At 38.4% G+C, this 27,858-nt stretch overlaps 1 protein-coding gene across 1 annotated transcript in view; it reads right to left on the bottom strand.

Moving 5' to 3' along the window:
- Window positions 1-27,858, bottom strand: part of CLSTN2 (calsyntenin 2) — a 983,983-nt gene that overhangs the window by 579,645 nt on the left and 376,480 nt on the right. Inside the window, exon 2 of the mRNA XM_043992716.1 lies at window positions 2,234-2,356. Within this exon, the coding sequence (XP_043848651.1) occupies window positions 2,234-2,356 (123 nt within the window). The remainder of the gene's footprint in view (window positions 1-2,233; window positions 2,357-27,858) is intronic.

The following is a 27,858-nucleotide window of genomic DNA, read 5'->3' as shown; positions in this document are numbered from 1 at the left end:
TGCTATGGAATCATGGGGGCCAAACTCGCCTCTAAAGAAGAGATATAAGAATGTGCCTCTCCCCCTCCTTTGCAGAGGTGGGGACCCTGAGCTGTTTTTGTATGCATGAATACATGTATGTATGTATATGTGTATGCATGTGTGTATACATATTGTTTTTGTCCAGAAAAAGGTTTTCATTACTATAAGGAAATTCTTAATGGCAAATCTCCTCATACCAATATGGATCTTTGCTGCTAATAGTCTTAGAAAGTTTCTGGAAGTCATTGTGAGGTTAAGTGACTTCCCAAGGGTCACGCAACTGGTATTTGTCAAAATTTGGACTTGAACTCAGGTCTTATTGACTTCAAAGATGATACTACCTCTACATATTTTGCTAACAAATTTAAAAAGAGAACTAGGATTTGTTCATCTTCTATAAAAAAGGTGTTTCAAAATATACCTTTTGAAACCTGGAAAGACTTACATGAACTGATGCTGAGTGAAGTGAACAGAACCAGGAGAACACTGTATACAGTATCAGCAACACTGTGTGATGATCAATTAAGAATGACTTAGCTCTTCGCAGCAATACAATGATCCAAAACAATTCCAAAAGACTTTTGATGGAAAATGCTATCAACATTCAGAGAAAGAACTGATGAAGGTTGAATGCAGATTGAAACAGCATTTTCACTGAATTTGTTGTTCTTCTTTCACAACATAATTAATGTAGAAATATGTTTAACATGACTGCACATATATAACCTATATCAGATTGCTTGCTGTCTTGGGGAGGGGGGAAATTAGAGAGAAGGGAGAAAAATTTGGAACTTGAAATCTTTCAAAAAATGAATGTTGAAAACTATCTTTGCATTTAATTTGAAAAAAATATATAATACTAGTTCCAAAAAATAGAAATATACCTTTTTCCTTCAAAAATAGTGGTACAGAGTAATAGTCTTTGGAAGAAAACATGTTTGTTTGGTTTTTTTTTAGGGGGGGGTGGTTCTCAGGATCAGAAGAATCTCAACCTTAAACACAGAGAGATGCTGTAAACACACATCAGAGCCCCTGCTCCTCATAATACACATGCCCATACAACTTATTCTCTTGTATCCAACTTAGAGTACCTCCCCACACTGCACAGGTAATTCTATGGGTTTTTCTATACATAACTGCTAATTCTTCCATTTACCCTGCCCCTTCACACTTTATAATCTTCTTTAATAAAAAAAAGGCTTTTGCAAAGCTTATCTGTTAGAAGTGCAAAAGAGCCATTTTTTTCTGCCCAAGTAGCTCATAATGTAACAGACAAACTGTCAGAAAAAATAGACTTAATAATGGTAAAAACCTCGGCCTGGCATACATCTATCATAAAGCAATCTTCCAGAAATCTTGAAAACCTTCATTAAATTTCCTGTCTTGCCCCTGACAGTTATAAAGTGCTAACAATATTACTCATGATGCAAGTGTCTTCAGAAATACCTTATCATTTTTCCCTCATACTCTACTTCTTTCTTTTCTTTTTCTTTTAATGCCTGCCAAAGAGTAAGGCACATTCCTACTTCCTGCTAGTATACTCCAAGGAGAAGACAGTCAATGGTGGACCCTTCATCCATTGAGCTGACTGAGAAAATCAATAGCTATAAGTTACAATTAGTGAAAATGATTTTCCTTTCCCATTTTATTTCTATAGCCCTTTCAAAAGTCATGACAGATCTCCATTCCCAATCACCTAAACTCCCAATAGAGATCCAGGGTCAGTATGATAAATTGTGCCTGGCTTCTTTTTCATGGGAATCTACCATAGCAGAGAGCAAGCTGTCACAACTCCTTTCAGTGGGTCACTAAACAGAAGAACGAAGACTTTGTGACCCATAAAACATTCAAGTGGAGTATGAGGAACTCATCCCTGCTACCAAAATTTCTATTACTTCCAACTTTCTTATAGGAGAGAGAGCGAGTGAGAGCGAGAGCGAGAGCGAGAGCGAGAGAGAGAGAGAAAGAGAGAGAGAGAGACCGACCAAAGGAGAGATATTCTTTTAGAATAAACAAAGCTCCCACAGGGGACCAACACACAGGTTGGAAGGACTCCTGAAAACCATCAGGGCATGTCAGCATCCCATCATATTTGCTGATTAAGACATTTACCCTTATTTATGTATGGCAATTGGTTTTATGAAAGTGATAATTCTGAGACTGAAATCAAGAGTAAGCAGATCTTAGTGGCCCCCTCAGCAGGGTGTCCTACCTGCAAAAGGAACGGGGGCATCCTTATCCAGGGCAACAAGAGGTGGATCCAAAATGACGGTGTCATTGTTCTCAGTTATGACTCCATGGTATGAGGTTTCAATCCACGGTTTGTGTTTGTTGACTGGAAAATAAATACAAAATACAAGTAGATGAGTTAAGCATCCCCTGTTAGTAGCTCATTCCAACATATGTCTGAATCCCCAAAGGTGGATAAATACAACTCAATTAATAATGTCTTCAATATTAGATATCTGTTTCTATTATATATGCTATGTCATAGCTAGACCCACTCATAATCAGAAAATTAGCAGCAATTCAAGCAATTATTCTTTCAAATAATTATTAAGGGTTTTTTTTGGGGGGGGGAGATTTTAATGTGTGCTGAACCTGAACTGAACTTATATGGATGTTTTTTATAGCTAGCTACTCATCTGGCAGTTTCACAAACATATATTTAATATTTAGTAAAATATAATTGCTACCTAAGCACATAGCTTCATTATCTTTAGCTGAACTAGGGAGAGTGGGTTGTGGCTAACCACAGCTGCCATAAAATGACAAAAATTCAGGCCATTACTTGGATCAAAACAAATTGCCATTATTCAAAATATGAATCAGTCACCAAGCATTTATTAAGCACTTATATCTTGCCACTGGACCCAGATAACTCTGGAAAAAAGAGTGAGGCTGGTGAGTTTGCACAGCCCACCCTCACTTAGATCCAATTCACTACAAGTCATGACATCACTTTGATGTCACAGTCTTCTTTGAGAATGAAATACAAACAACAATAACAATAAGAACTCTGTGTCAGTTATTGTGATAGATGCTAGGGATAAAAAGAACAGAATCTCTGCTCTTGTGGAGCTTACATTAAATCAGGGAATAAAATATATAAATATATAATTATATATAAAATACATATAAAGTAAAAATGAGGTATTTTAAAGAAGAAGGTCACTAAAAGTTTTGCAGAGGGGAGAGAATTCTGGAAAGACATTGTTTTATAACACAGCTTCTTAAACTTTTCCTACTCAAGAGCTCTTTTTGCCCAAGACATTTTTACATGACCCTGCATATATAAGTATATAAAATAGGTATACAAATAAAATATTTTGCAGCTCCCACATTCAGTTATTGGACCCCATATGGGATTCCAACCCACAGTTTAAGAAGCTTTGATTTATAAGATGATTCTTTTTTTCCCCCAGTAGTGGAATCGTTCTTTTTTCCATATAAATATTTTATTATTTTCCAGTTACATGTAGAGATAGTTTTCAACATTTGTTTTTATAAGATTTCTTGCTTGAAATTTTTCTCCCTCCCTCCCCTTCCTACCCCATCCCCAAGACAGCAAGCAATCTGATATAGGTTATATATGTACAATCACATTAAACATATTTCTGCATTAGTCATGTAATGAGAGAAGAATCAGAGCAAAAAGGAAAAACCTGAAAAAAGAAAAACAACAACAACAAAAACAATAGAAATAGTATGGTTCAATCTGCATCCAGATTCAACAGTTCTTTTTTTTTCTGGATTTGGAGAGCATTTTCTATCATGAGTTCTTTGGAACTATCTTGGACCATTGTATTGCTGAGAAGAATCAAGTCTATCACAGTTGATCAACACACAATGTTGTTGATACTGTGTACAATGTTCTCCTGGTTCTGTTCATCTCACTCATCATCAGTTCATGCAAGTCCTTCCAGGTTTCTCTGAAATCTGTCTGCTCATCATTTCCTACAGCAAAATAGTATTCTATTACATTCATATATCACAACTTGTTCAGCCATTCCCCAATTGATGGGTAGCCCCTCAATTTCCAATTCCTTGACACCACAAAAAGAGCAGTTATAAATATTTTTGTATATGTAGGTCCTTTTCTCTTTTTATGATCTCTTTGGGAAAAAGTCCTAATAGTGGTATTGCTGGGTCAAAGGGTATGCACAGCTTTATAGCCCTTTGGGCATAGTTCCAAACTGCTCTCCAGAATGGTTAGATCAGTTCACAGCTCCACCAACAATGCATTAGTGTTCCATTTTTTCCACAGCTTCTCCAACATTTATTATTATCCTTTTTTGTCATATTAGCCAATCTGATAGGTGTCAGGTGGTACCTCAGAGTCCTTTTAATTTGCATCTCTCTAATCAATAGTGATTTAGAGCATTTTTTCATATGGCAATAGATAACTTTGATTTCTTTATCAGAAAACTGCCTGTTCATATCTTTTGACCATTTCTCAATTGGTAAATGACTTGGATTCTTATAAATTTAATTTAGTTCTCAATATATTTTAGAAATGAGGCCTTTATCAGAAGTACTGGCTATAAAAATTATTTCCCAGCTTTCTGCCTCCCTTCTAATTTTGTATGCATTGCTTCTGTTTGTACAAAAACTTTTCAATTTAATGTAATCAAAATCACCCATTTTGCATTTCATACTATTCTCTATCTCTTGTTTGGTCATAAACTGTTATAAGATGATTCTTGAAAGATATCATGTATCCCATGGGTCAGAGATGAGGAGGGAGTGCATTCCAGGCAAAGAGGATGGTTGGTTCAAAGGAATGGAAATGTATTAGAAAGGACAGTTTAGGTGGATTGAGGAGTGAAGAAAGGAGTAAATTTTAAAAGGTAGAAAGGAAAGTAGAGGCCAGGACTTCACACACCAAATTAAGAGGTTCTATTTTATCCTATACATAATAGGGAACCCCTGGAGTTGATTGAATAGGGGAGTAATATAGTCAAACCTGAGTTTGAGGAATATGATTTCAGCAATTATGGAAGATGGACTAAATTGAGAAGAAAATTGAAAAGGACAACATCTGGTCCTGACTCCAAGTTCTTCCCCAGCATATGCTTTTTGCGAATCTTATTTAGTTTTGGACCTGCTGTTGCCCTTAAATTCAGAGAATGTCTTTATAGCTGCAGTAGATGGCAGCTTGCTAACTGGTGAATTCCTGACTTTGATCTCTGGTCTGTAGAGAAGTTTTATGCTGGGAAACTAGTGTTGTGTTCACATCCCACAAGCTCTATTTCCTAAGGACTTGTTGACTCTTTTTAGACTATGGACTGAGACTCACACTTCAGTCATAATCAGAGGATTTAAAGTAGGAAAGAACTCTAGGAATCATCTAGTTCCACTGATGGTAAATATGCCTTGCCTCTTGGCAGGGGGTATAGAATGAGGAATACATTTTCAGAAACAGCAAATTTAATTATTTGTTTTGTTTGTGAACACATGTGTGGTGATTTTGTTTTGTTTTGTTTTTTACAAAGGAGGGTCTAAAGCGGGGAGGACAAGAAGATCAGTAAGTCGTTGATAACAGGTATGTAAAATAAGAGAAAGCATTAATAAAGTATTGAAAGAGAAAAAAGTGAAAGATCATCTAATCTAGCTCCCTCATTTTATATACATATAATGAAACTGAAGATAGGAGAGGTGAAGTATTATAATACATTTTTGTACCCAATAGGTAGTAAGTAGCAGAGGTGAAATAAAGCCAGGGTACTCAACCCCAAAGCTCAGTGTTCTTTACATTACTCCTTGGTGTGTCATACACATCTAGCGAAGGGAAAAGTATCATGGTATAGTGGATGGTCAGCTTCCTTCAGTGTCTGGAAGACCTAGGTTTTCTGAAAGATAGTGGCTGTTTCACTCAGGGCAGATTATTTAACCTCTGCTTCCCAAGTAATTTTCTAAGCCTATGTGTTACAGAGAAGGTACAGATCATCAGGAGCTCTTTGAATGAACTTATGGGTTTGGCTCTATCCTATCAAAAGGGGGCATAATATGCAATTAATAAATGTTTGTGGGATTAGAATAGGGTATAACTTTTTGTCAGTTGTTTAGGAGGCTCAAAGTTCCCTCTCTCAGTCCCTGCTTGGAAAGAGCCTCATATGGTTGGTCTCTGTCTCTGACTGTATGTCTCTCCATTTATTTTTTGAGTTCCAATTTTTCTCCCTCCCTCCAACCCTGTCCTCCACTGAGAAGGCAAACAATAAGATATCCATTATATATCACATGATCTATTAATTATACTAATACCAATTCTACAAGTCAACATTTTATATCACTATTGTAAGAGACTTAGTCAAATGTCTTCCTGAAATCCAGATACATCCATACCAAATGCCCAAGGCATTTCCCTCATCAACTAGTCAATGAACCCTGTCATAAAAGGAAATAAGGTTAATCCAAAATGACTCTTTCTTAACAAACCCATACTGGCTTGTAGTAATTATCTGTTTATGATGCCATAGTAGGTACTGGTAAAGTATAGAGATGTTTTCAGTTTTTAGTGTCTATATTTATGGCAATATCTCTAAACTCTTGTCTGACAGTTCTAGTTACAAAACTACTTAGAAATGCAAGTCTCTCTCCCCAAAAGAGTTAAATATTTTCAGATAATAATTACAATGTTCTGATAACACTAAAGGGAACAAATCCTGCCCTTTTGTCATTTAAAACCATCTATTATTTCCTTCTGACTTGCCTTTCCAGTTTTATTTCATATTACCTCACTTCATGGTTCCAAAGGTTTTTCATGCCAGGGTGGGAGTGGGAATAAGCTCCCACTCTCTATAAAATGCTCCAATAGTGTGTGTCTCAAATAGCCTCTGACAACCGAAGCCCAACTCCTGGCCTTCTTGTGGTAGAACTGTTTCCACTAGCAGGAGAAGGGGTGAAAGCAAGTCACTGGCACCTTAAAACCAGTAGCTTCGGCAGGTGGGGCTCCTTAGCCTTGGCAGGCAACCAGCCTAGGGAAAGGAAACCCTGATTTTAAACCTCTGCTGCCTTGCAGCTATACCCATATATGGGAAAGGCTTTGGGAGTTAACCCCGAGGAAAAATCAGGAGTCAGAGTCCCTTAGGCAGTTGGACATTGGACATCACATTCCTCTGGCAACTCCTGTGGTGGCACTGGTGCCAAACCGTACTAGCTCTGCCTCTCCTTTGGATCCACCAATGTCACAGAGAGTGAAAACCTGCTGCATGGGCAACAACTTGTTTTCCATATTGATCTGCCCAGGCCAGCGCCCTGGAGAGGACACTCCAGCTACTCCTCGTGGGGTAGATACAACACGGGATGCGGCAGTTACTGGTTATCAGTCACTCAGGAGCTATGGCTCCCGCATCGGACTGCACAGCCACACTGTGGCCTGTGGCTCTTCAAGGCACTGATTCATGGTCTTCCACAACTTGTGGAGGCCTACTACCTCACTTCACGAATGCTACATTACAGGTAAACCAAATGACTAGCTACATTCCTTCATCTCATCCTACCCTCTCTTGCTGCTCTTTTGTATTCATGGGCCCCCACCTTGAATATACTCATTTGCATTATGCCATCTGGTACAATCCTGCTCTTCCTTCCAGGATAAGTGTTGTCTTCATGAAACACTCCTTAACTTCTCCTCCCCAGCTAAAAGGGATCTCATTCCACTCAAATTTTCCTGGAAATCTTTATGGTCTTCCTCTTTGTTCCTTATACACCATATCTCGAACAGGGTACATGCCATATTCCACAAAGCGAATTGCAAAATCCTTGAGGATTGGCATGGTGCCTTGCAAATTGTACATATTATTGATTTGTTGAATCAAATTAAATTATAAATCTTTCTTGGATACAATAATCTCTTCTCTTGTCACATTGGGCACAACTTAAAATGATCATGAAAATAATCTCTGGTTCATAAAACCAGAAAGCTGGAGAGGGCTGAGGGCACTCAGAACACCCAAGGGAAACCTCTGTCAAATCAGGCAGGAATTTCATAGATATATCTACTTGACTTCAACGTAACTTGTCAATTCGATGAATATGATTTCAGGCAAAGGAACAGATTTTTGTCATAAAGCAGACATGGCTTCAGTGAATGACCAGGTCCTCTGCTTCTATGTCAATCTTCTATTGCTTTTTCACTTGCTTTTCCTGGGAATCTCTTTTGGGACAATTGGAATGATGCTTGCTCCACATAATTTTCAAATTTCTATTGGTCTATTGATATGGAAAACAGAAGAAGGAACCCTGGCAATTGTGGATGTCAGAGCTAAAGTATAAAAGAGTGGGATCCTCATAGCCTTCTCTTGTATCCCCCACAGAATCAATCACAGGATTGGACCCGAAGAATGTTCTCTAGCAATGGAGTCAATTGGAATGGTACTTAAGGGACAGTTACAATTGTACAAAGGTTGGGAAAGCATGAATAGGTTGTAATATCGAAGGGACCATCAATGGTGGATCATGGGCTCATTTGAATATTTGAGTCCAGAATCCCCACAGAAACAATGATTTTAGAAACTTCACAAATCCAGTGGTCACAGGTTCTTGAGAATGGAAGCTTGTTTCTGCCTTCCTGTCCTCAGGCCCAAGCATAGTGCCTGGGACATAGTAGACGCTTGAGAAATGAATGAAATGTGACATGCCACACACATATTTTTATGTATGTTATAATTTAAAACAATAAAAAAAGAAAGCCAGCCATTCATGGAATAGTTACACATTGGGAGAGAGATCTTGAGACATATGCAGAGCAAAGAAGCCACCTGCTAAATTTTTGATTTGCTTTTCATGCATACAAATATACTTTAAAATAGTGCTCTGAACTGCCAAACACACTAAGTCTTTGGGTTTTACTTTAAGAAAAAAGAAAAGCATCAACATTGGTGTTCCTGGGCTTCTGTAGGAAAGGGAAAATGGTTGCATTTGCCTGATTCCACTATATTTAAACACTGTCTCCAGGGATACCCTAGTTTCATTGGTGTGATCTATGCAGGCAAAAGGCAAGATAGCTTTTTATAATTGCTAATCACAAATCAGAAATATGGGATGGGAACTCAGAGGTCATCTGTTTCAAAGTGAACCTAAATAAGAAACTTCTCTATAAAATATCATCAAGCCTTTGTTGAAACTCATGTGAAAGGGAACCCCACCCCCACCTTCTATGGCATTCTTGGGTAGCTTGATGTGTAAGAAATTTCTCTCCTGTATCTTTCTTAAATTAGCCTTTTTATAACTTTTATCCAATCGCTTCTAGTTCTGTCATTCAGGGCCAAGAATAACAAGTCCAAATTCTCTTTCTCATAACAACTTTTCCCAAAGTGCTCTTGTCACCCTACCCATTCTAAGACAGCTGCTGTGTCCAAGCTAAACTTCCCTAAACTGCTTAAGAAATTTCATATGAATATAATTCAACTCTTCACAATCTTGTTTGCCTTCTTCTTCTTTAACTTCTCAGAGTTCTCCTAAAAGATGGTGGCCAAGTCTAAATACAACACCACAGATGTGATCTGACCACAAGGCACAAAAGAACCAGAGTACAAGGGTATGGGAGATTTTTGCCTCTGTAGTTCTTGACACTCTGCTGTCTCTCTGATGGCAACATAAGATTTTGTCAATTTTCTTGGCTGTCATATCATGTTGTTGAGTCATATTGGTCTTTCAGTCCATTAAATGAAGAAAGAAGAAAGGAAACAAATATTTCTTCAGCACCTAGTATATGTTAGTCACTGTGCTAAGCACTTTACAAATACCTCATTTGATTCTCACAATAACCTTGGGAGATAGGTGCAATTATTATTACTATTCCCATTTTACAATTGAATAAACTGAGACAAATGGAGGTCAAATAACTTACCCATGGTCACACAGCTAGTATTTCTGAAGGAGGATTTGAATTTTGGTCTTCTAGACTGCAGGCCTAGAAGTTTTATTCACTGAGCTACCCAACTGTCTCTCTCAAGTCTTTTTCACCTACAAAGGGTCTGAGGTTTTATCTATGTGAAGATAGCCCCACAAAAACAAAAAGTTCTTAGGAAAATATCTTACTAAGTTACTGAAGAAGGCAAATAGTAAGTGACTGGAATACACTTGACTACAGTATAGTTTAACTTTCCCACTAAATATGATAATAGCATAAGATGAACTAAGTAGAGCAAATGTCAGATCTGAGTCTCTCATAATTCTTTTCATGTTATTATTTACTTTAAAAATGAAGACAGATAACATGTATATCCCACTCTGTAGTTTACAAAATGATTTCTGTGCAACAATCCCACAAAGCAGTGTAGAACAATTATTATTAATCAGTATTTTGGACACAAGGAACCTGCACCTCAGGCAAATTAAATAACTTATCCCTGGTTACACAACAGAGTAAGTACCAGGACTTCCCTTGAATCCATTTTTTAAAAAAATTCTGAGGCTAGTGATCTTCTTCTAATTCCACTCAGGCAATGAAATGAGTTGGAACATTTAAACTACAAAGTTCTTTCCCCCCCCTCTCCTTTCCTTTTCTCTCTTCCAGGACAAGGAGGTTGATTTCCAAAGATCTGTGATTTCATCAATGCCACCTTCACAGATACAAACCACAAGCACTCTACTGCTTAAGAGTTTCTTGAGTTTTCAATCTGTTTTGCATATGTTTATTCATAATCAGATTGTTTCTCTTGACAAAACATAAGATCCTTGACAGTAGGGACTGGTCAATTTTTGTCTTATTATTCCCAAAACTTAGGAAAGAAGCTAGCACAAGGTTAGCACATAGTAATCATTTAGTAAATTACTAATTTGGGGAAAAATCACTACCTCATGGCTAATCTTCTTGTTATATTTTTAAGAAAAATGTTTTAATATATATTTATTTTGTTCTGAACTTAAGAAATAAAACAAGCTCATTTAAAAAAAATGTTGGAAAGTTCATAATCGACATCAAGTCTTGTCACTGAGTCTCTAATAAAATATTTTCTAGTTTAATAGCACTTGTGAGAGCTCATCTTTTATTAGCATAGCCTTCAAGAACGAAGGAACAACTCCATGTTGGAATAAAGCATCAAAGCAGAACTTTAGTGGAAAAGCAGATGTTATCTAACTCTTACCTATGACTAAAAACCATGCAGTATGGTAAAAAGGAGATTAATAAATGCTAGTGAGTGAATCGATTGACAATTCAGATGTTGAAAAATTACATATAGCATATGTTCAAATAAATTCAATATTCATCTACATGCCCCTCTCCATTCATTAAATTCCTCAACTCACATAACCTCAGTCTCCATTCTGCCTTAAATATCTACAGGGATGTTTAAACTTAGGCCCCCCTGTTACCTGAAACTACAAATTATTCCATCTCTAAGACCCAGAGCTCTGAAATTCAATTCTCTCTTAATAGTCTCCTGATATTCTACCTCTCCCACTGTATCACTTAACCTGAGACTGATTTTCACCTACATGGTGACCTCTAGTTCTTGGTCTCTGCCAGTTTTCTCCATCCTTCTTCTTTAATTTGGCTTTCCTTTCTTCGATTCAAAAATACTGACTCTATATGTTAGTCATTTCAACAAGGTACTGTCCTTTACCCTTTAATCACCTTGCCTTTCACTGTTCCCAACACACTAGTCCATAACTCTGGGTCGTCCTCACCATTTGCCTCTATTTCTATTTCTGAGATTATGGTACTATACAGAAATAAGACTTGGAGGGGAAAATAGGGAAGAAAAAAAAAGGAAATTTATAGGATAAATTATCATTATATATTAAAAGGGAATAGCAAATTATACATAATAGATTTGCAGTTCATGGCCAGTCATTTTTTTCTATCCTACTATATTACAGAAATGCTTGTTTTAAGTTCAGAATAAAACATAAAATAAAAACATGTAAAAATAACTGTGTTGACTTTGACCACTGCCATGCTATCTAACTTTAACTGAGCTCTCACTGATGTACAATAGAGTTCTTTGGATTTCTAATAAATTTTATATCACATTATCCAGAATAACTGTCCAAAATTTTTCCTAATTCCTTAAATTCCCAACTTGAGATATAGTTTTGCCTTCTAATTTATTATTTTTTTAAGGTTAGTGGCATATAAATAATTTTAATCTGAACTTTGTTCAACACACATTTCTAATCATCACCACATAAAATTGTAGAAAGATGAAACTAAGCTAGTGGTTATCCTGAAAATAATTAATGTTTCAAATGTTCAAGATACTTACTTTTTAAATCATAAAAGTATTTTATTATTTTCCCTAATTTATTCTTAAGGTACTGAAGATAACCATCCCTAGCTTTTTTTCATCTCCCCTCTTCTCCCCTTTTAAATCCCCTCATCTTTACTCAACTCGTCCTTCCCCAGGGTGTCAAGGTATAAGAAGGCAGTCCTCCTCCTTGCCAAAGCTAACTTTTCTCCTTGTTCTTTTGACATGGTTTTGTCCTTCCCTTTGGCTAGGGAAAGTGAGTTTGACTGGGGAGTGAAAATTATCCCTTGCCTCTGAATGATGTTTTTGTCTTATCCTAGTTTGATGTCTTAAGTAGCCTTGGGAGCAAGTTTCTCCCCACCCCCTCCAAAAAAAAGCTGGTTGGGGTTTTTGCTCCTTGTTTTTTCCCTTTTTTCCCCCTAAAAGGCCCTTTCTCCCCACCAGTAGAATAGATGGTATTTGTTCCTGGACAGTGAGGTAATAATGTCTCAGGATGCAGGGGGCCGGTGAGGGTGTAGTTCCTCCTCTCCTGTGGTGCTGCTCTGCTTGTCTGAACCCAAGTTCCATTGGTAGCCACTGGTCATTTTTCAAGCCTGTCCTTTTTCTAGTGATCATTCACTCTCTGTCCTTCTTATGCAATCTCCTTTACTGGCTTCTTCCTCTATAACTGCAGACATCCTTAAACTTCTCCAAAAAAAAAAAAAAAGAAAGAAAGAAAAAGAAAAAATGGAACATTCTTTTGAACTCATTACCATATTAAGCTACTGTCCTATATCTTTCCTCTTTTTCATTTCTAAACATCTAGCGAGAATAATCTATATTCACTTCCTCTCCTCTCTCACCACCTATCCTCTTTTCAACCAGGTTGAAAAGGTGGTTTTTATTTCTCATGACTATATTGAAAGTGTCTTCTTTGTTATCTTTTTTTTTTGGTCAGGTACATAACATTTCATTTATATTGTAGAGCACTTTATGATTACAAATCACTTTTTCTTTAATATTTCTTTCTTATTTATTTATTTAGAATTTTCCCCAAGTTACATGTATAGATGGATTGCATATTTCAAAAGTCCTTCTGATAGCATCCTGCTCATCATTTCTTACAGCACAATAGTGTTCCATCCTAATTTCATCCCACAATTTGTTCAACCTTTCCCCAATTGATGTGCGTCACCTGAATTTCAAATTTAATTTTTTAAAAAATTCTCTTTTAGGATACCAACCTAGTAGTGGTATTGTTAGGTCAAAGAGTATTCATATTTTTATAGCCCCTTGGCTCTAGTTCCAAATTGCTCTACAGAATGTTTGAATCAGTTTACAACTTTACCAAGAGTGTATTAATGTCTCATTTTCTCCATATCCCCCAAAACATTTGTCATTTTCCTCTGCTGTCCTATTATCTAATCCAATAGGTATGATATAGTACCCAGAATTGTTTTTACCTGAATCTCTCTAATCAATAGTAAGTTAGAGTATTTTTTCAAATGGTTATGCTAGCTTTGTTATTTCATCTGAAAATTTCATGTCTTTTGATCATCTATCAATTGGAGAATGACTCTAAAAGTGACTTGCCCAGGGTCACAAAGCTAGTAAGTGTCAAGTGTTATCTTTTAACTGTTGAATTGAATGGCCTATTCTCAGTGCTTACCATTTTTGACTTTTCTGAAACACTTAACACTGTTGCTAACCTATCATTCTTTTTGGTCTTTCTTATATGAAGCTGTTATCTCCTATATCCCTTCCTACCTCTTTGATTATTTCTTCTCAGTCTTCTTCATTGGTTTATCTACTTCAGCCCACCCTCTAAGTGTATGTTCCTCAATACTAATATGTGGGCCAATGTGCTTTGTAGACTGTGAAGTATCATAAACAAAAGAAAGGTTTTACTAAGGATGAATTTATCTAACTGGACCCTCCTTCAAAGTCTGTTCCCCAAGGCAACAAGATTGGAGGCCACAAACTAGTGCTGCCTGCTTTATATGAGTGTTTGCAAACTCTCTCAGAGGCCATATTTCCACATCTTCTCACTAACTCCATTTGCAGTAAGCATGATGATGAAATACTTTGCAGAAACAGGACCATGTGTTAAATTGCTTTCTCAGTTCTTCTGGTAGCTGACCCCTCTTTCTGCACCTTTTTGATCAAATTACACCCAGAGCACAGAAGTGGGTTTTCCCATTATATGTCTAAATAGGGCAGCAGGGTAGTCAATACTCTAATTTGGACCCTTAGTACTATGCTCCATTATAGACCCCGGAAGAATTATAACTACACCCTGTATTTTCACTGTACCTCTCAGATTGATTTATTAGCCAGCAGCATAAATGCAATGTAAATAATTTGCAGCTGCTAGGGCAAAACAATAAATCTCTCTCTTTTCCACCCCCTTGCCCCAAATATACTTAGGGGCCAATCTATTAACAACATGTATGGAACAGACCAAGCATATGAGGTCCACACCAAATGTTTCAGATTCATCATGTCATTGTTTCCCTGCTCAAAACTATCCAATGACATCCCATTGTCTTACATTCAAGGTCTCCACAAAATGGCCCATTTACATTTCCATCCTTATCTTCTACTAGTCCCCAACACAAACAAATCATCTTCTCCAACCAGACTGTCCTTACCTTTCCCTGAATCCCCATGTGCATTCTCATCTGCATTTCTTTTCTTTTTTTTTTTTTAAGTGAGGCAATTGGGGTTAAGTGACTTGCCCAGGGTCACACACCTAGTTAAGTGTTAAGTGTCTGAGTCCAGATTTGAACTCAGGTGCTCCTGACTCCAGGACTGGTGCTCTATCCACTGTGCCACCTAGCTGCCCCACATCTGCATTTCTTTGTGTGTACTATTATTCACACATAGCATAGCTTTCCTCTACCTTTTTTTTTTTTTTGCAGGGCAATGAGGGTTAAGTGACTTGCCCAGGGTCACACAGCTAGTAAGTGTCAAGTGTCAGAGGTTGGATTTGAACTCAAGTCCTCCTGAATCCAGGGCCGGTGCTTTATTCACTGTGCCACCTAGTCGCCCTGCTTTCCTCTATCTTTTGCTCCATCTTTCAAGGCCCCATTCCAATCCCAACTTCTCTATGAAGATATACTAAGTACTATGAGAGTAGGCACTTTTTAATTTAATCTATTTTACCTAGTCCTAAGCACAGTGATCCGTAACCCCTCAGCTAAGTCCTTACTAACTTCTGGTATCAGATATAAAGTTTATAGTGAGAGCATTTTAATGCAAAGTTCTGATTAAGTGAAATTGGCCTATGTACTATTCTCCCTCTAGGACATTTCATCTTCACTTCAGACTGTCACATAGTGGGTATTTAATAAATCCCTGTTGATTGATTAGAGAAGGCCTTTTGGTATATCAGTAACTAAACCTCCTTAGCTAAGTAATGAAAAGAATAGTACTTAATAAGTGAAAAATGCTATGCTTGGTGCTAGGAGTACACATGGAAATAAAAGACAGTCCCTACTCTAAAGGAGTTCACATGTTAATAGTGAAGAAAATACATATAAGAGGTCAGATGGAAAGGTTCTCTCGTCCCATTGGAGCAATAGGAAAATAGTACCATATCTTCAACTTCGTTTTCACTAATAAAATTGTTACTTACCTCTTTCTTATTTTTAACCATTTTATAGTATCCAAGATTTTGGTGTTGAGAAGTCTGTTTTTTAGGTGTTCAGTAGCTATAGTTGTTAAGGAGGTGGGGACTGGGGCACCTGCATAAGCAATAGCCTGGTCACACCTCCAAAAGGGTTGCTTCCCAGGGTGGTGCATCAGAGGCTGGTGTGGAAGCAAGATCATGGTCTGGTGGGAGGGGGGAGTGAAAAGGGGTGGGGAGGAAGGAACTTCTATTCCCTGGGCTCTTGGGTTTTCTTGTCCAATGGTTGGTCACTGGTTCCTTCCTCCTCGGTATAGCTCCCCTCATTGTAGCTTCCCTCGATAATGTCCATGAGGGCCAAGCTAGAAGCAGGGCTGGTGATGTGAGGGGGTATGTTGTTCCCAGTTTTCTAGAGTATAGGGCCCTGATCTATCTCCACTGGAGTCTAAGGGAAGGTACTAGTGGTTTAACTCACCTGGCAAATTCAGATAAGCTAGTTTGCCTGTCCTGTGAATGACAGTTGGAAATTGGTGGGGATGGCTGGTCCCTGCCCTATAGTAGTCATTTTCCTGGATGATGACTAGGGGGGGTTCCCATAGCAGTAGTATTGGGGGCATACTCATATAGCCTCCTTCTTTTAGATGTGCTAAGTATATCTGCCTCCCAGGAGACTCTTCTCAGGCTTACAGATACCCACACTAGGGAATTTAGGGGACATTTGTTTATTGGGGAGCTTGTGAGCCATAGTTGGAATTCCTTCTCCCAACAAATTACTTCTGTTTTTATGAGCCTGTGAATATTTCTGGGGCTTCTGACTCTTCATTGATTTCAGGAACAAATCTCCCTTAGGGATCTTACTGTAGGATGAAAGCTTTGAGAAAAATGACAAGGACTAACTGGCTGTTACTCATCTTTCCCATGGCGTTAGCACTGAGAGGCATGAATCACATGAAGATGTGTGGTGGGAGGTAGAAATACAAATTAGTTCAAGACAAGGGAACTGTTGCTCCTTCTCCAATGTCCTCGTGACCAAAATTTCAGGTTTCCTGACCCTCCAGTTCAATTCTATTCTTACCAGTGTTGCTGTAATGGTTTGTTAGGTGCTTTTGTTTATTTAAACAGGCACAGTCATGGTGTAATCCATGAGAAAGAAAACATATGTGCACTAGTTCACAGTTTAGCAAACAATAGCAGCATCAAGCGAGAGGGTAAGGGTCACACATCTTCCAGCACCAAACTGACTTTCTTTCACTCCTCCCTTTTTTGCAATGAGACTATCTAGGGGATTCTGCCGATCAAAAACATGGAGCCAGAAATAATAGAAGCTTTTTTGTAGACAATTGTGTCATTTGGAACCTATTATCTAAATATCTGAGGTCAGTTAGATGGCGCGATGGATAGAGTGCTGGACCTGGAGTTAAGAAGACTCATCTCCCTGCCTTCAAAGCTGGCCTCAGACACTTACTAGCTGTGTGACCCTGGGCAAATCACATAACCCTGTTTGCTTCAGTTTCTTCATCTGTAAAATGAGCTGGAGAAGGAAATGGCAAACTCCTCCAGTATCTCTACCAAGAAAACGCCAAATGGAGTTATGAAGAGTCAGGCACGACTGAAACAACTTAACAACAACAACAGTATCTGAGTGTCTAAAGATGACTTCACAGGTATTAATTGCTGCTAGGACAAGCCTTATACATACATCATAGGCATAACATGTGGCAACCCACAGAGTGATTCCAGAGACTTTGGACAGGATACCTTAGCTCCCAAACATCTGAAATGCCAGCATTAAAAAAAGACATTTCTTTGAATCTTAATGTTCCAATTAAGTGGAAATACCATTGGAAGAAGAAGCATTTTGAACTGGAATCAGTTATATAAAGTAAAAATTGGCCAATATGATGCTGAGCACAATCCACTATGGAAATGGAAATGATAAGTAGGTCAGAGTATAGGTTTTGAGCTGGGCAAAAAGGAGAAAAGGGAAATGGGGCTTAAAGGGAAGGATTAAAGGGAGGATTAAGGTTAAGGACATACTGCAGATAAACTTTCTTAATTTCATAACTGTGCCAGTTACTGGCCCTTCATCACCTTCAAGATGAATGATTTTAGAAAAAAAAAAAAGGATGCTTGTGGCCTCCTAGAATCTGTACTTTCCTGTGTTTATTTTCCAAGTGATACATAAAATGATGGATCAGAGTCACATCACTCTGACAGAAATCCTATCCCTCTTTTGTGAATGTAGTTTTTTGGTTTTTTTGAGACCAGGACATAGGGCCAAGGCTCTTGAGACTGTAACTAAATCTAAACTCTGTGTTAGAAGTTTCAGGGCTTTTCCCTATGTGATAGATTATCTGACATACTGCCAATGAATCTAATCTGATATCCCCACTATTTTCAGACTATAAAATAGCACTTGGACCTAATGGAGGAATCTGAAAAGAAGCCATCCATGTGTTGCTAATATCCCCGACATTCTGGTCAAGCCACTTCACCTTCAACTGTGTCCACATCTCCAACCACAGGTGGTGAAGTGTTCCACCTGTCTAATTTCTAAGGGACAGAGTACCTGCATGAAGAGCAAAGCAGATGCTGTCTCAGCTGCTCTCTTCGATGTCTGGTGAATTCTAGAATTTTCAACATTTAATCTAGAGGAAAAGGGGATGACTTCAGATATGGGACAAATTAATTCAATTAATATTTACTGAATGTCCATTGTGGGCCCAGCCCTATACTAGACACTGTCAGGGATAAAGGGAAGAAGATAATATGTGCCCTATCCTCATGAAGCTGTTTGAGAGGAAGCAACAGTGGACTAGTGGAAAGAGATCCAGGTTTGGAGATAGAGCATCTGGGTTTGATGCCCTCCTCTGCCACTTGCCTCTTGTGTGACTTACACAAGGAGATAAAGGTTTACTGAATTAATCCATGTGTGCCTAGCCCACACCCCTGAAATGCCAAAACATTTCCTTAACCATTTCTTTTGGCCACCTAGAGATGACCTTCTTTCTGAGGTTCATTATGGGTCAAGTCATTTGATCTTTCTCTGCCTCAATTTCCTCTTTTATAATATGGAGATAATAACAACACCTACCTAAAAGATACTATGAACATCAAATGAAATAAAATATGTAAAGCACTCTAAAAACCTTAAATCGCTATGTGAATGTTCATTATTATTTTTGTGGGAAATAAAAAGTTTAGCTTCAAACTCTAGTGGGGCAATTAGGTAGCCCAGTGGATAGAGAACTAGCCCTGAAGTTGGGAGGACCTGAGTTCAAATCTTACCTCAGACACTAGCTGTATGACCCTAGTCAAGTCACTTAACCCTAATTGCCTTAAACATCTGGGGCCAATTCAGTCATCCCAATATATGTCTTGCTACTGGACCCAGATGTCTCTGAAGGAGAGACTGAGGTTGGTGACTTTGCATAGCCTTCCCTGGTTTAAATCCAATTCACTTCAAGTCATGACATATCCCCAATATCATGGTCCCCTGAATGAAGGACAAACAACAACATACTTCAGTTTATTATATCCTTTTAAAATTTATCAGAGTAGGAAGCTGCAAGGTGAGGAATATCCTTTTCCAGTGCAAAATGGTGTCTGTTTGTGCCTTATAGTCTTAGAGATTTGCCTGGGAGGCACCAAGAGGTTGGAATACCCACCCAGAGTCATTCAGCAAATATAAATTAGAGGCAAGGATTTTAATCAAGTTTATCTGTTTCATATTACATTCAATTTGGATAATCTATTCGCCCCCACTCCTCCTCCACCAACTAACTTTTAGCTTTTTCTTTCCAAGAATTTCCCCTCCCTATATAAGCTCTGACTAGCTTATGTTTGATGCTTTTCAATTGATTCCAAATTCTATTCAAGATAATTTTTCTTTCTTCCAGCACATCCATTTTCAAGGCCTAGGCTATAATCAATGCACTGTCAATGCCTTTTTCTTTTCTCTCTATTAATTGTCTTCTTCCCTCAATATTGCAGTCTCTGGGAAATAGCTGCTTTTTTGTTGTTGTTGTTATTTCCTTTCCCATAGAGAAAATATCAACATGATGTTTCCTTTCCATTTTAAGATAAATTAAAGCTTGCCACCAACTAAGCTTTTAAAACTAAGGTGTGAACAATCTTATTTTCAAGTATAAGGTTTATTTCTTTTTAAAAATTATTATTTAAAAAACATTTTGGGATTAACATTGGGAATGCAGCAGGAACATGAAGCATCTGGAAAATTTTCTTTTCTGTTCTGCTTTTCTGCCTTCATCCTAAACTAAATTCCTCTTGTGTACCCATGATCCAGGAACTCATGGCCACTGTTTACTTATATCGTGTAGAAAGGAAGTTCTATCTCTGAGTCCCAGAATAGGGTGGGACATGGACCCCTGTCTGGGATAAAGATGTGAGGGTTACCTTTTCTTTCAGGGGTCCTATATTAGACTTCCCTGGGAAAACTACTACTGCTAAGCAATCAGTATAGATTCAAATGGAGAACTGGAGTCACATCTCTGGAACTTAGCTCAGTATAACTCACAGCAATACCTTGGCAAATGGCAAGCAGAGAAGGCAAGCTGAGCCAGCCTTAGACAGCCAGAACAGGTGGCTGCCGATGTGGTATGATTTCAGGAGGAATCAGAAAAGCTCCCTGAGCAAAAATGTCTTCTACACCGCTATCACTCAAATTTTCAATTTTATAATTCTAGATTCACTCCTTGATGGCAGTCTTCCTGACAAAATTTCAATGTACCTTGGAAATATCCTTTGAAGCCACACTTAGCCACTGGCCCCATAGACAAGCTTAGCTGATCAGATCCTTTCCAAATTGACCCCTGGATTTAAAAAAGGGTAAAGAGGGCTGAACAGTCAAGAATGTGCAGTCATAGGGTAGGAGATCTTGGGCAGATCTGAGTAGCATTAAAGCAACAGATGCCTATTGGAGGAGGAGGAGAAAGAGGAAGATGAGGACCCCAAAGTTAAATTTTGCCTACTTCACACTTTGAGTGATAATGTTCAGCAAAGCTTGACCCAATGTAAATTTGGGAGATAATACAGTAGACACTGAGCACAAAGTCATGGGAAAACCTAACAAAGCCAAGTTAAGAGTTTGTGAAGGTGATAAGTCAGTGTTTGCTGCCTTTAGAACTTTGTCAGATATCAATGTTGTGGGGAAAGTGAGGAAGTTAGCACACACACAAAAAAAGGAATACTGCTGATTTGCTATCACTTGATCCTTGATAAAGATTTCTTTAAATCTTATTCCGTAGGATAGGTTTTTATTTACATCAGAAAAAAAAGGTTTAGTCAGTCATCTATACTATTGAAACTTCTCACATGCTTCTGGTGTCTTCCTCTCCATGCAGCCTTCTCTCTAGCCCCGGTGACATCCTTCCCCCACATGCAAGGGAATTATTTCCTTGAATTTTGCATGGACTCTTCCTTGGCACCCATACCACTCATATAATAGTTGTTTATGTTGATGACTTTCCCACCTACTAGATCAGGTTCTCTTAACCTTGGGTCCATAAACCCTCAAGGTGTCCATGAATAAAGTCCATGGATAAACTTTGATAGGAAAATATTATACCTTTATTTAAACATAATTGGTTTCCCTCACAATCTATGGATTTTCTTTTATGCATTTAAAAAGATTTTGAAAAAGGTGTCCAGAGGCTTCCTCTGCCAAAGGGGCCCTTGACACTAGAAAGGATAACAACCCCTGAATTAGTTGGCAAACTCCTTTAAATCATGACCTCTTGTCAATCTTTGGAGCCTTGGGACTTCACACAATGCTTTACACATTATAAACATTTAAAACACTTGTTAAATTAGACTGACATTAAAGATGTGCAATCCAAAGGTGAAAAGAGAGTCCTGTGCCTCTGATGGTCATAAATGTTTTGGATTGAGATGGAGGAGAAAAGATTATCCAAGCCGTGGATCATTGTACGGTTTTCAAAACATGAGAGTCCTTGGGCAGTGCCTAGGGGATATCAAACAATCTGGATGACATGAAACACCAAGAAGTCCCATATCACTTTTGCTCAAATGTGACAAAGCTTGCTAAAACTGACTAAGAGGCTTGTTGGCCGGTGCTAAGGACCTGGATTATGAAAATCTGATTTAACAGCCAGAAACAGAGACTTAACTCAAAGAAAAAAGGAAAAGAACCAACAGCATTCTTAATTTCATTGCCTGGTGGATTAACACACATCTGCTGGAAACTCCTAAAGCATTCAAAAGGAGAAGATAGTTTTAAAATGTAAAAGGAAAAAAAAAAAAGAGTTTTGATATTCTAATGTCCCCATTCAGTTGCTGGAGGCAATTCATTTTCCCGTGCATAGTATCTTGCATGGGGAGCAACATTATTGGAATAAAGTGTTCACTAAATTGTTATATCTATAATTCCACAGGATTGTTATTACTTTTATATTTCCTACTTCAATGCATTTAAAACATTTTCCCCCCTTATAGCCAACTCTCAGTTGGCCTTGAGATTAATACTATCTATCAGACTGTATTTGACTCCAATAATTACTTCTTTTTTCACACCCCTCTCACAAACAAACCTTTCTTGGGGGGGGGGTGTAGAGTAAGGTAGGGGGTCTTGAACCTATACAAGTGTGTAAGCCCCTTGAAGGCAGGGATTGTTTCATTGTTGTCTTTGTATCAGATAAACAGAGACCATGTTTTCTAAGAGTTTCTCCTTGAAATATCTAGTTCAGGGGTTCTTAAACTTTTTTTTTTTTGTGGGGCAATGAGGGTTAAGTGACTTTCCCAGGCTCACACAGCTATAAGTGTCAAGTGTCTGGTGTCGGATTTGAACTCAGGTCCTCCTGAATCTAGGGTGGGTGCTTTATCCACTTCACCACCTAGCTGCCCTGATTCTTAGCCTTTTTAGTGTCATATACCACTTGTGCAGTCTGATGAAGCCTCCAGACTCCTCAATATCTTTTTAAATGCTTAAGAAAACCTAAAGATTATAAAGGTAACCAATTATACTGAAATAAAGGCATATTTTCCCATCGAATTTCAGACTCCTTGAACTCTATCTGTAGATAACTGTAGGGTCCATTGCCGAGGGTTAAGGACACCTCATCTAGAAGATGGAAAAGTCAACAACATAACTATGATATATGAGTGGTATAGGTGCCAAGGAAGAGTCCATGAAAAATGTTAGGAGTGATAAAGACAATTTACTGAGGACTGATTCCCACCTACTCCCCACCAATGAATTGTCTGGGGCTAATCAATCTTGGTCAATTTCAGACTCTTGATTGTCTTATGGATCTCCCCCAAACAAACAATCCCTTCCCAACGATTCCCCAGCTTACTCCCTGGACTTTGTGTTATTATGTAAAAGGATCTACATTAAGTAGTTTCTATTTAGAGTTAAATAGTTTCTATACTTAACCCAAGGGCAGTCTCATTGTTCCCTTTGTTCTATTATCCCATATAAACCCTGTCCTCAGTCCCCATCTTTGGGTATTCCTAGCATTATTGCTTTGCAATGCTCCAAGTTATAGCTCCTCTGCCCCCACTAAAGACCTTATTTCTCCTATATTGATTGTTTCATTTATTTTCAGGTTAACAGGAGAAATTAAAGGAAAGAGATTTATAGCAAAATGTCCCGAACTTAGCAGGCTCCTAATGAGTAACTGTTGAGGTGAACTAAATGTCTATAGCAATGACTCCCAGATACCAATACAAACTGGTAATATATCTCCTAATGGGCAGCTCCATGGAACAGTGGATAAGTACTGGGCCTAGAGTCAGGAGGACTTTTCTTCCTGAGTTCAAATCTGGTCTCAGACACTTACTAGATGTATGATCCTGGGCAAGTCACTTAACCCTGTTTGCCCAGTTTGCTCATCTATAAAATGAGCTAGAGAAGGAAATGGCAAACCACTCCAGTATCTTTGCCAAGAAAATCCCAAATGTGGAGTCATGAAGAGTCAGACAAGACTGAAAAAAACTACTTCACAACTTTTCTCAAAAAGTTGTCTGGGACACTGAGAAGGAAGTTAAGTGCCTTTCCCCAAGATGATCCAATTAGTATGTGTCAGAGCTTGAACCCAGGTCATCACAATGCCAAGGTAGGGGAGCCCTTTGCTACCAGTTGGCTTTCAACTCCAAACAGACCATAGCTTATTTAGGTCTGACACATCAACAAGCACTTATTAGGTATACACTGTGATACACTGTGTTCTGCCCTGTGCTTAGGTATTCTGGGGGCTACAAGAAACTGATAAGATTCTGTCTATCCCTCAGGGAATCTATGGACAATTCTATAGCTTTATCTGTAATTTTAAGAGATCTGATACTATGACTAGAATACTCCTTTTCCCCTACACCAAAGCACTGTTTTGTAAGGTGTGACTAGAAGGCTGTTAAGTGACTCTGGAGATAAACTTCTGTTCTGAGGGTGGCAAATTGGAACCTGTTCCTACTGTACTTTCCACCTGAGGCTTGTCATGAGATGTTTGCAACAAAAGATGGCAATTCCCTTTTGGACGTGTGGTCATTGCAAAGTGATCGTCCCGTGCTTGTTTGTTAAGAAAGAAAACACTGGCAGCCAGTTTAACTTTTCATTTATGGTCACAGTTCCCTATGTTTACAGGGCTTCTGGCTCCTGGTAAGTAGGAGTCTATTAAAAGAGGGCAGAAAATGGAATGGGGATGAGAGGAAGGATAAATAGCCCCTATACCCTTGAAGTAGGGATGGATTTAATTGATCAAATTGAGGCACCCCAAAGAATTATAAGACTCAGTGACTTAGTTTCCCAAGTTTTATTAAAATACTGTGAGGCCACAGGGAGACACCAAGGAGATAAGTGTCTTGAATAGGGAGAGGAGAATAGTTATATTTATAGTGAGAAAAAGTAGGTTATCCCCTCATTATCTTAATCTCCTCCTTAAGGAGGTACATGGGAGGTCTTATCCTAATTTGGACTTCCTGGGGTTCTAAGACAACCCCCCGAGGCATGTACCTTTTTCCTTGGAGGTGTGTTTGGGGGGTTTATACATAAGGTGAACCTAAGGACACATTTGGTTCTTTCGGTATATGTTCCTAAAGACATGTTTAAACTTGTCAGAGCCAGAAGGTCTTTCTGTTTATGGTATCTCTTTACTTTAAGATCTGGTTTGTAGGTGTCCTGTCATCTAGGAATATTAATGGATATAAATGGTTAATGGTCCCTAGTTACTGTCTCTGTTGATGGTACTAGTTGATAGGGACTTGAACCCTCTTGGTTAAAGTACTGTTGATAAGAACACAAACATTAATTTCTCTATTAACCCTTTTAGGTACTATGATAAGAACCCAAGTCTTAGGTAATCTGCTAGGCCCTTTTAGTTATAGTTGATAGGTTATCTATGAGCCCTCTTTAGAGCTTTGCTATTAGAACTCAGATCTTAGGTTGTCTGTTAATCCTTTTTAGCCTCCTCCATCACCTTACCAGCCCCCAAATCTGAATGAAAATTAAAAAAAAAAAATCTAAATCATCCCTGTTTCAGATGCCCAGCTTTGCTTCGATGACTGCCAAAATAACTAACAGAATTTTTCAGTTTTCAGCTGAATGGGTTGGATTTTGCAGATTATAGCAACTTGACATTATATAGCACTTTATGATTTGCAAAGCCCTTACATGCACGAATGATCTCATCTGATCCTCACACAGTGAACCTTTTTGAGGTAAGCACTATTATATATAGATAGCACCATTTTGTAAATGAAGAAATGAGCTCAAAGTGGCTAGGTGACTTGCTTAGGAACACATAGTTAAACTTTCTACTCTGGGCAGCATTATTTCTTATTCCAGGCTGCTTCTAGATAATATCCTTAGTACAATCATGTCAGTGGGAGAAAGTAATTGAAATTTGTATCAAGGTCAGTTGACCCCAAGTCTGGTTTGAATTTATTTGGACCAAGCAATGCTTGATGGACAGATTTGTTCACTTTAAATTCAGCTAAGTATCATTTCAACACTAGGAGGGACCTCTTTTCAAAAGAAAAGAGAAGAGTGAGGAGTTTTTCTGTTATATTAACTCTAGTGGAGGCCATCATGAGAATAATTGTCTGAAATCAGAATCCTTGTATCTCTCACAACCTAGTCAGGAAATATAGTCATAAAAGAAACAAATTTTATAAATCACTCCCACAAAAGCCAGCAAAGGTTAAAAGCAATGTGATGTATTTCTGAAATAAATTTGGATTCCAATTTTTCAGAGTATTTTGGAGCCAACTGTCATGACTCAAGTGAGACATCATGATTTGGGCTATTTCAGAAGAAGTTCGGCTGTTATTGGTATCCACTACTACAAATGTCAGATGAAATACATATTCCCAGGATGGAGAGACACTCATCATCTTGGGGATAACATCATCCTTAACAGGGAAGCATGTATTCTTTGAAACCCAAAGCACTTACTGGCCATATCACACATTGTAATATAGATGCTCACTCATATCTTGCTTTGTGTCATTACTTAACTAGGCCATGTGTGTCATTTCCCCAACTAGACTGGTCTTTTTGAGGGTGGGGATTATGACTTCTAGTATAGTGCTCAACAAAGAGTAGCTGATTAGCAAATATTTGGGCTATTTTTAAGTTTTATGGTTAGGCTTTCTAATACTGCAATGACTTTGCACATATATCAAGTTCTCCCTTACAGCAAAGAGAAACACTAAGAAAAACCTACAGATAAAAATGACAATAGATGAAAAAGTCTGTTCCCACAGTACTTTTCCTCCTATACCATAAAACCTCTGTTTTTCCTGGCCTAGTCTTTCTCTGTCCAATAAATTCTTGCTTCTATCTAATACTGCCACCTTTATGTCCTGTGCCTTCTCTGAAGCTCCTTCTCCCCTATGGAATTGGCTATTATAGCCTAGAAACTTGCAGTTTCCTAGCTGATGTGTATCTACCTGCCTGTAACCTCAGGGGCGAGAAATGAATCAGATATTCCTGAGCAGTATTCTACCTTTTTCTCTATAGCACTGGAGCTGGTCTGACCTGTAGACTAACATGCTTGAGCTGAGCAAACTATCCTGAGCTTCTCTGAAGCATGGACTCAGGAGCTGCAGTGAGATCTTGGGGTTACTATGAACCAGGTGCTGGCAATAGCCTCTTTCTAGATCATTATGGATGCCCTCTTCCTTTATGTCCCAGGTTCCTTGGGTACATCCATTTCCTACCCTTTCCCAGTTCCATTTTGCTGTGTGAAGGGCTTCATGGGCTTCCCTATTGTCCTTTCCTTGATGGCCCTGTCCTTTCTGATCTTAGATGTCTCTAGCTAAGCTGTGTGGGTCTTTTCATCCTTCCCTTCAACAAGACCAATAAACAGAAGTATTACTTTTAGCATTTACCACTCCTCTAATCCTCCTGCAAAGCCCTTTTACTCCCAGCAACACACCTTGACAATACCTAAGACTGTCAACACTGGAGAAGTCCTTAAAGATTGTCTCATCTAATCTCCTTCATTTCAGAGATGAGGAAATGGAAGCCCAGACAAGGGCAGCGATAACATAGTTTGCTAGTGGCAAGCCTCTTTATTTCCTGCCCAGCCTTATTTCACTACAAAATGCCCCCTCCTTTACCTAGAATTACTTTCTATTCTTTCACAGGACAGAACACTAAAAAGAGCTCTTCCCATAGTTCCAGCAATTGTACAGGGCCTCTTATGTGCCTAGGGAGATTTGGGAGAACCTAAATCAGCCACTGAAGAAAGCAAATAAAAGGAAAGTATTATCCCCTTTCAGAATATCTGCTTTATAAAAAGTCACATTTAAATAGACCTTTACTCAAAAAGCACATTTTCCCTAACGTTACATATTATAAAAATTTTAAACTTTGTTTCACATATGAAGAAACTGGGACTCAATAAGGTTAAATGACTTTCCCAGGGTCACATAGCTAATCAGTTAAGAGCTAGGACCCAAATCAATGTCTTCTGATTGTCTTTCTACTATTTCACAGAGTCCTGAAATATTCTACTTCAAAGGACAACTCCAGGAAGATGAGGATTCTCCAAA

Source organism: Dromiciops gliroides, chromosome 3 (assembly GCF_019393635.1).
Source record: "Dromiciops gliroides isolate mDroGli1 chromosome 3, mDroGli1.pri, whole genome shotgun sequence".
Lineage (NCBI taxonomy): Eukaryota > Metazoa > Chordata > Mammalia > Microbiotheria > Microbiotheriidae > Dromiciops > Dromiciops gliroides.
The sequence above is the reverse complement of the archived record's forward strand: the minus strand, read 5'-3'. Positions and strand labels throughout refer to the sequence as shown.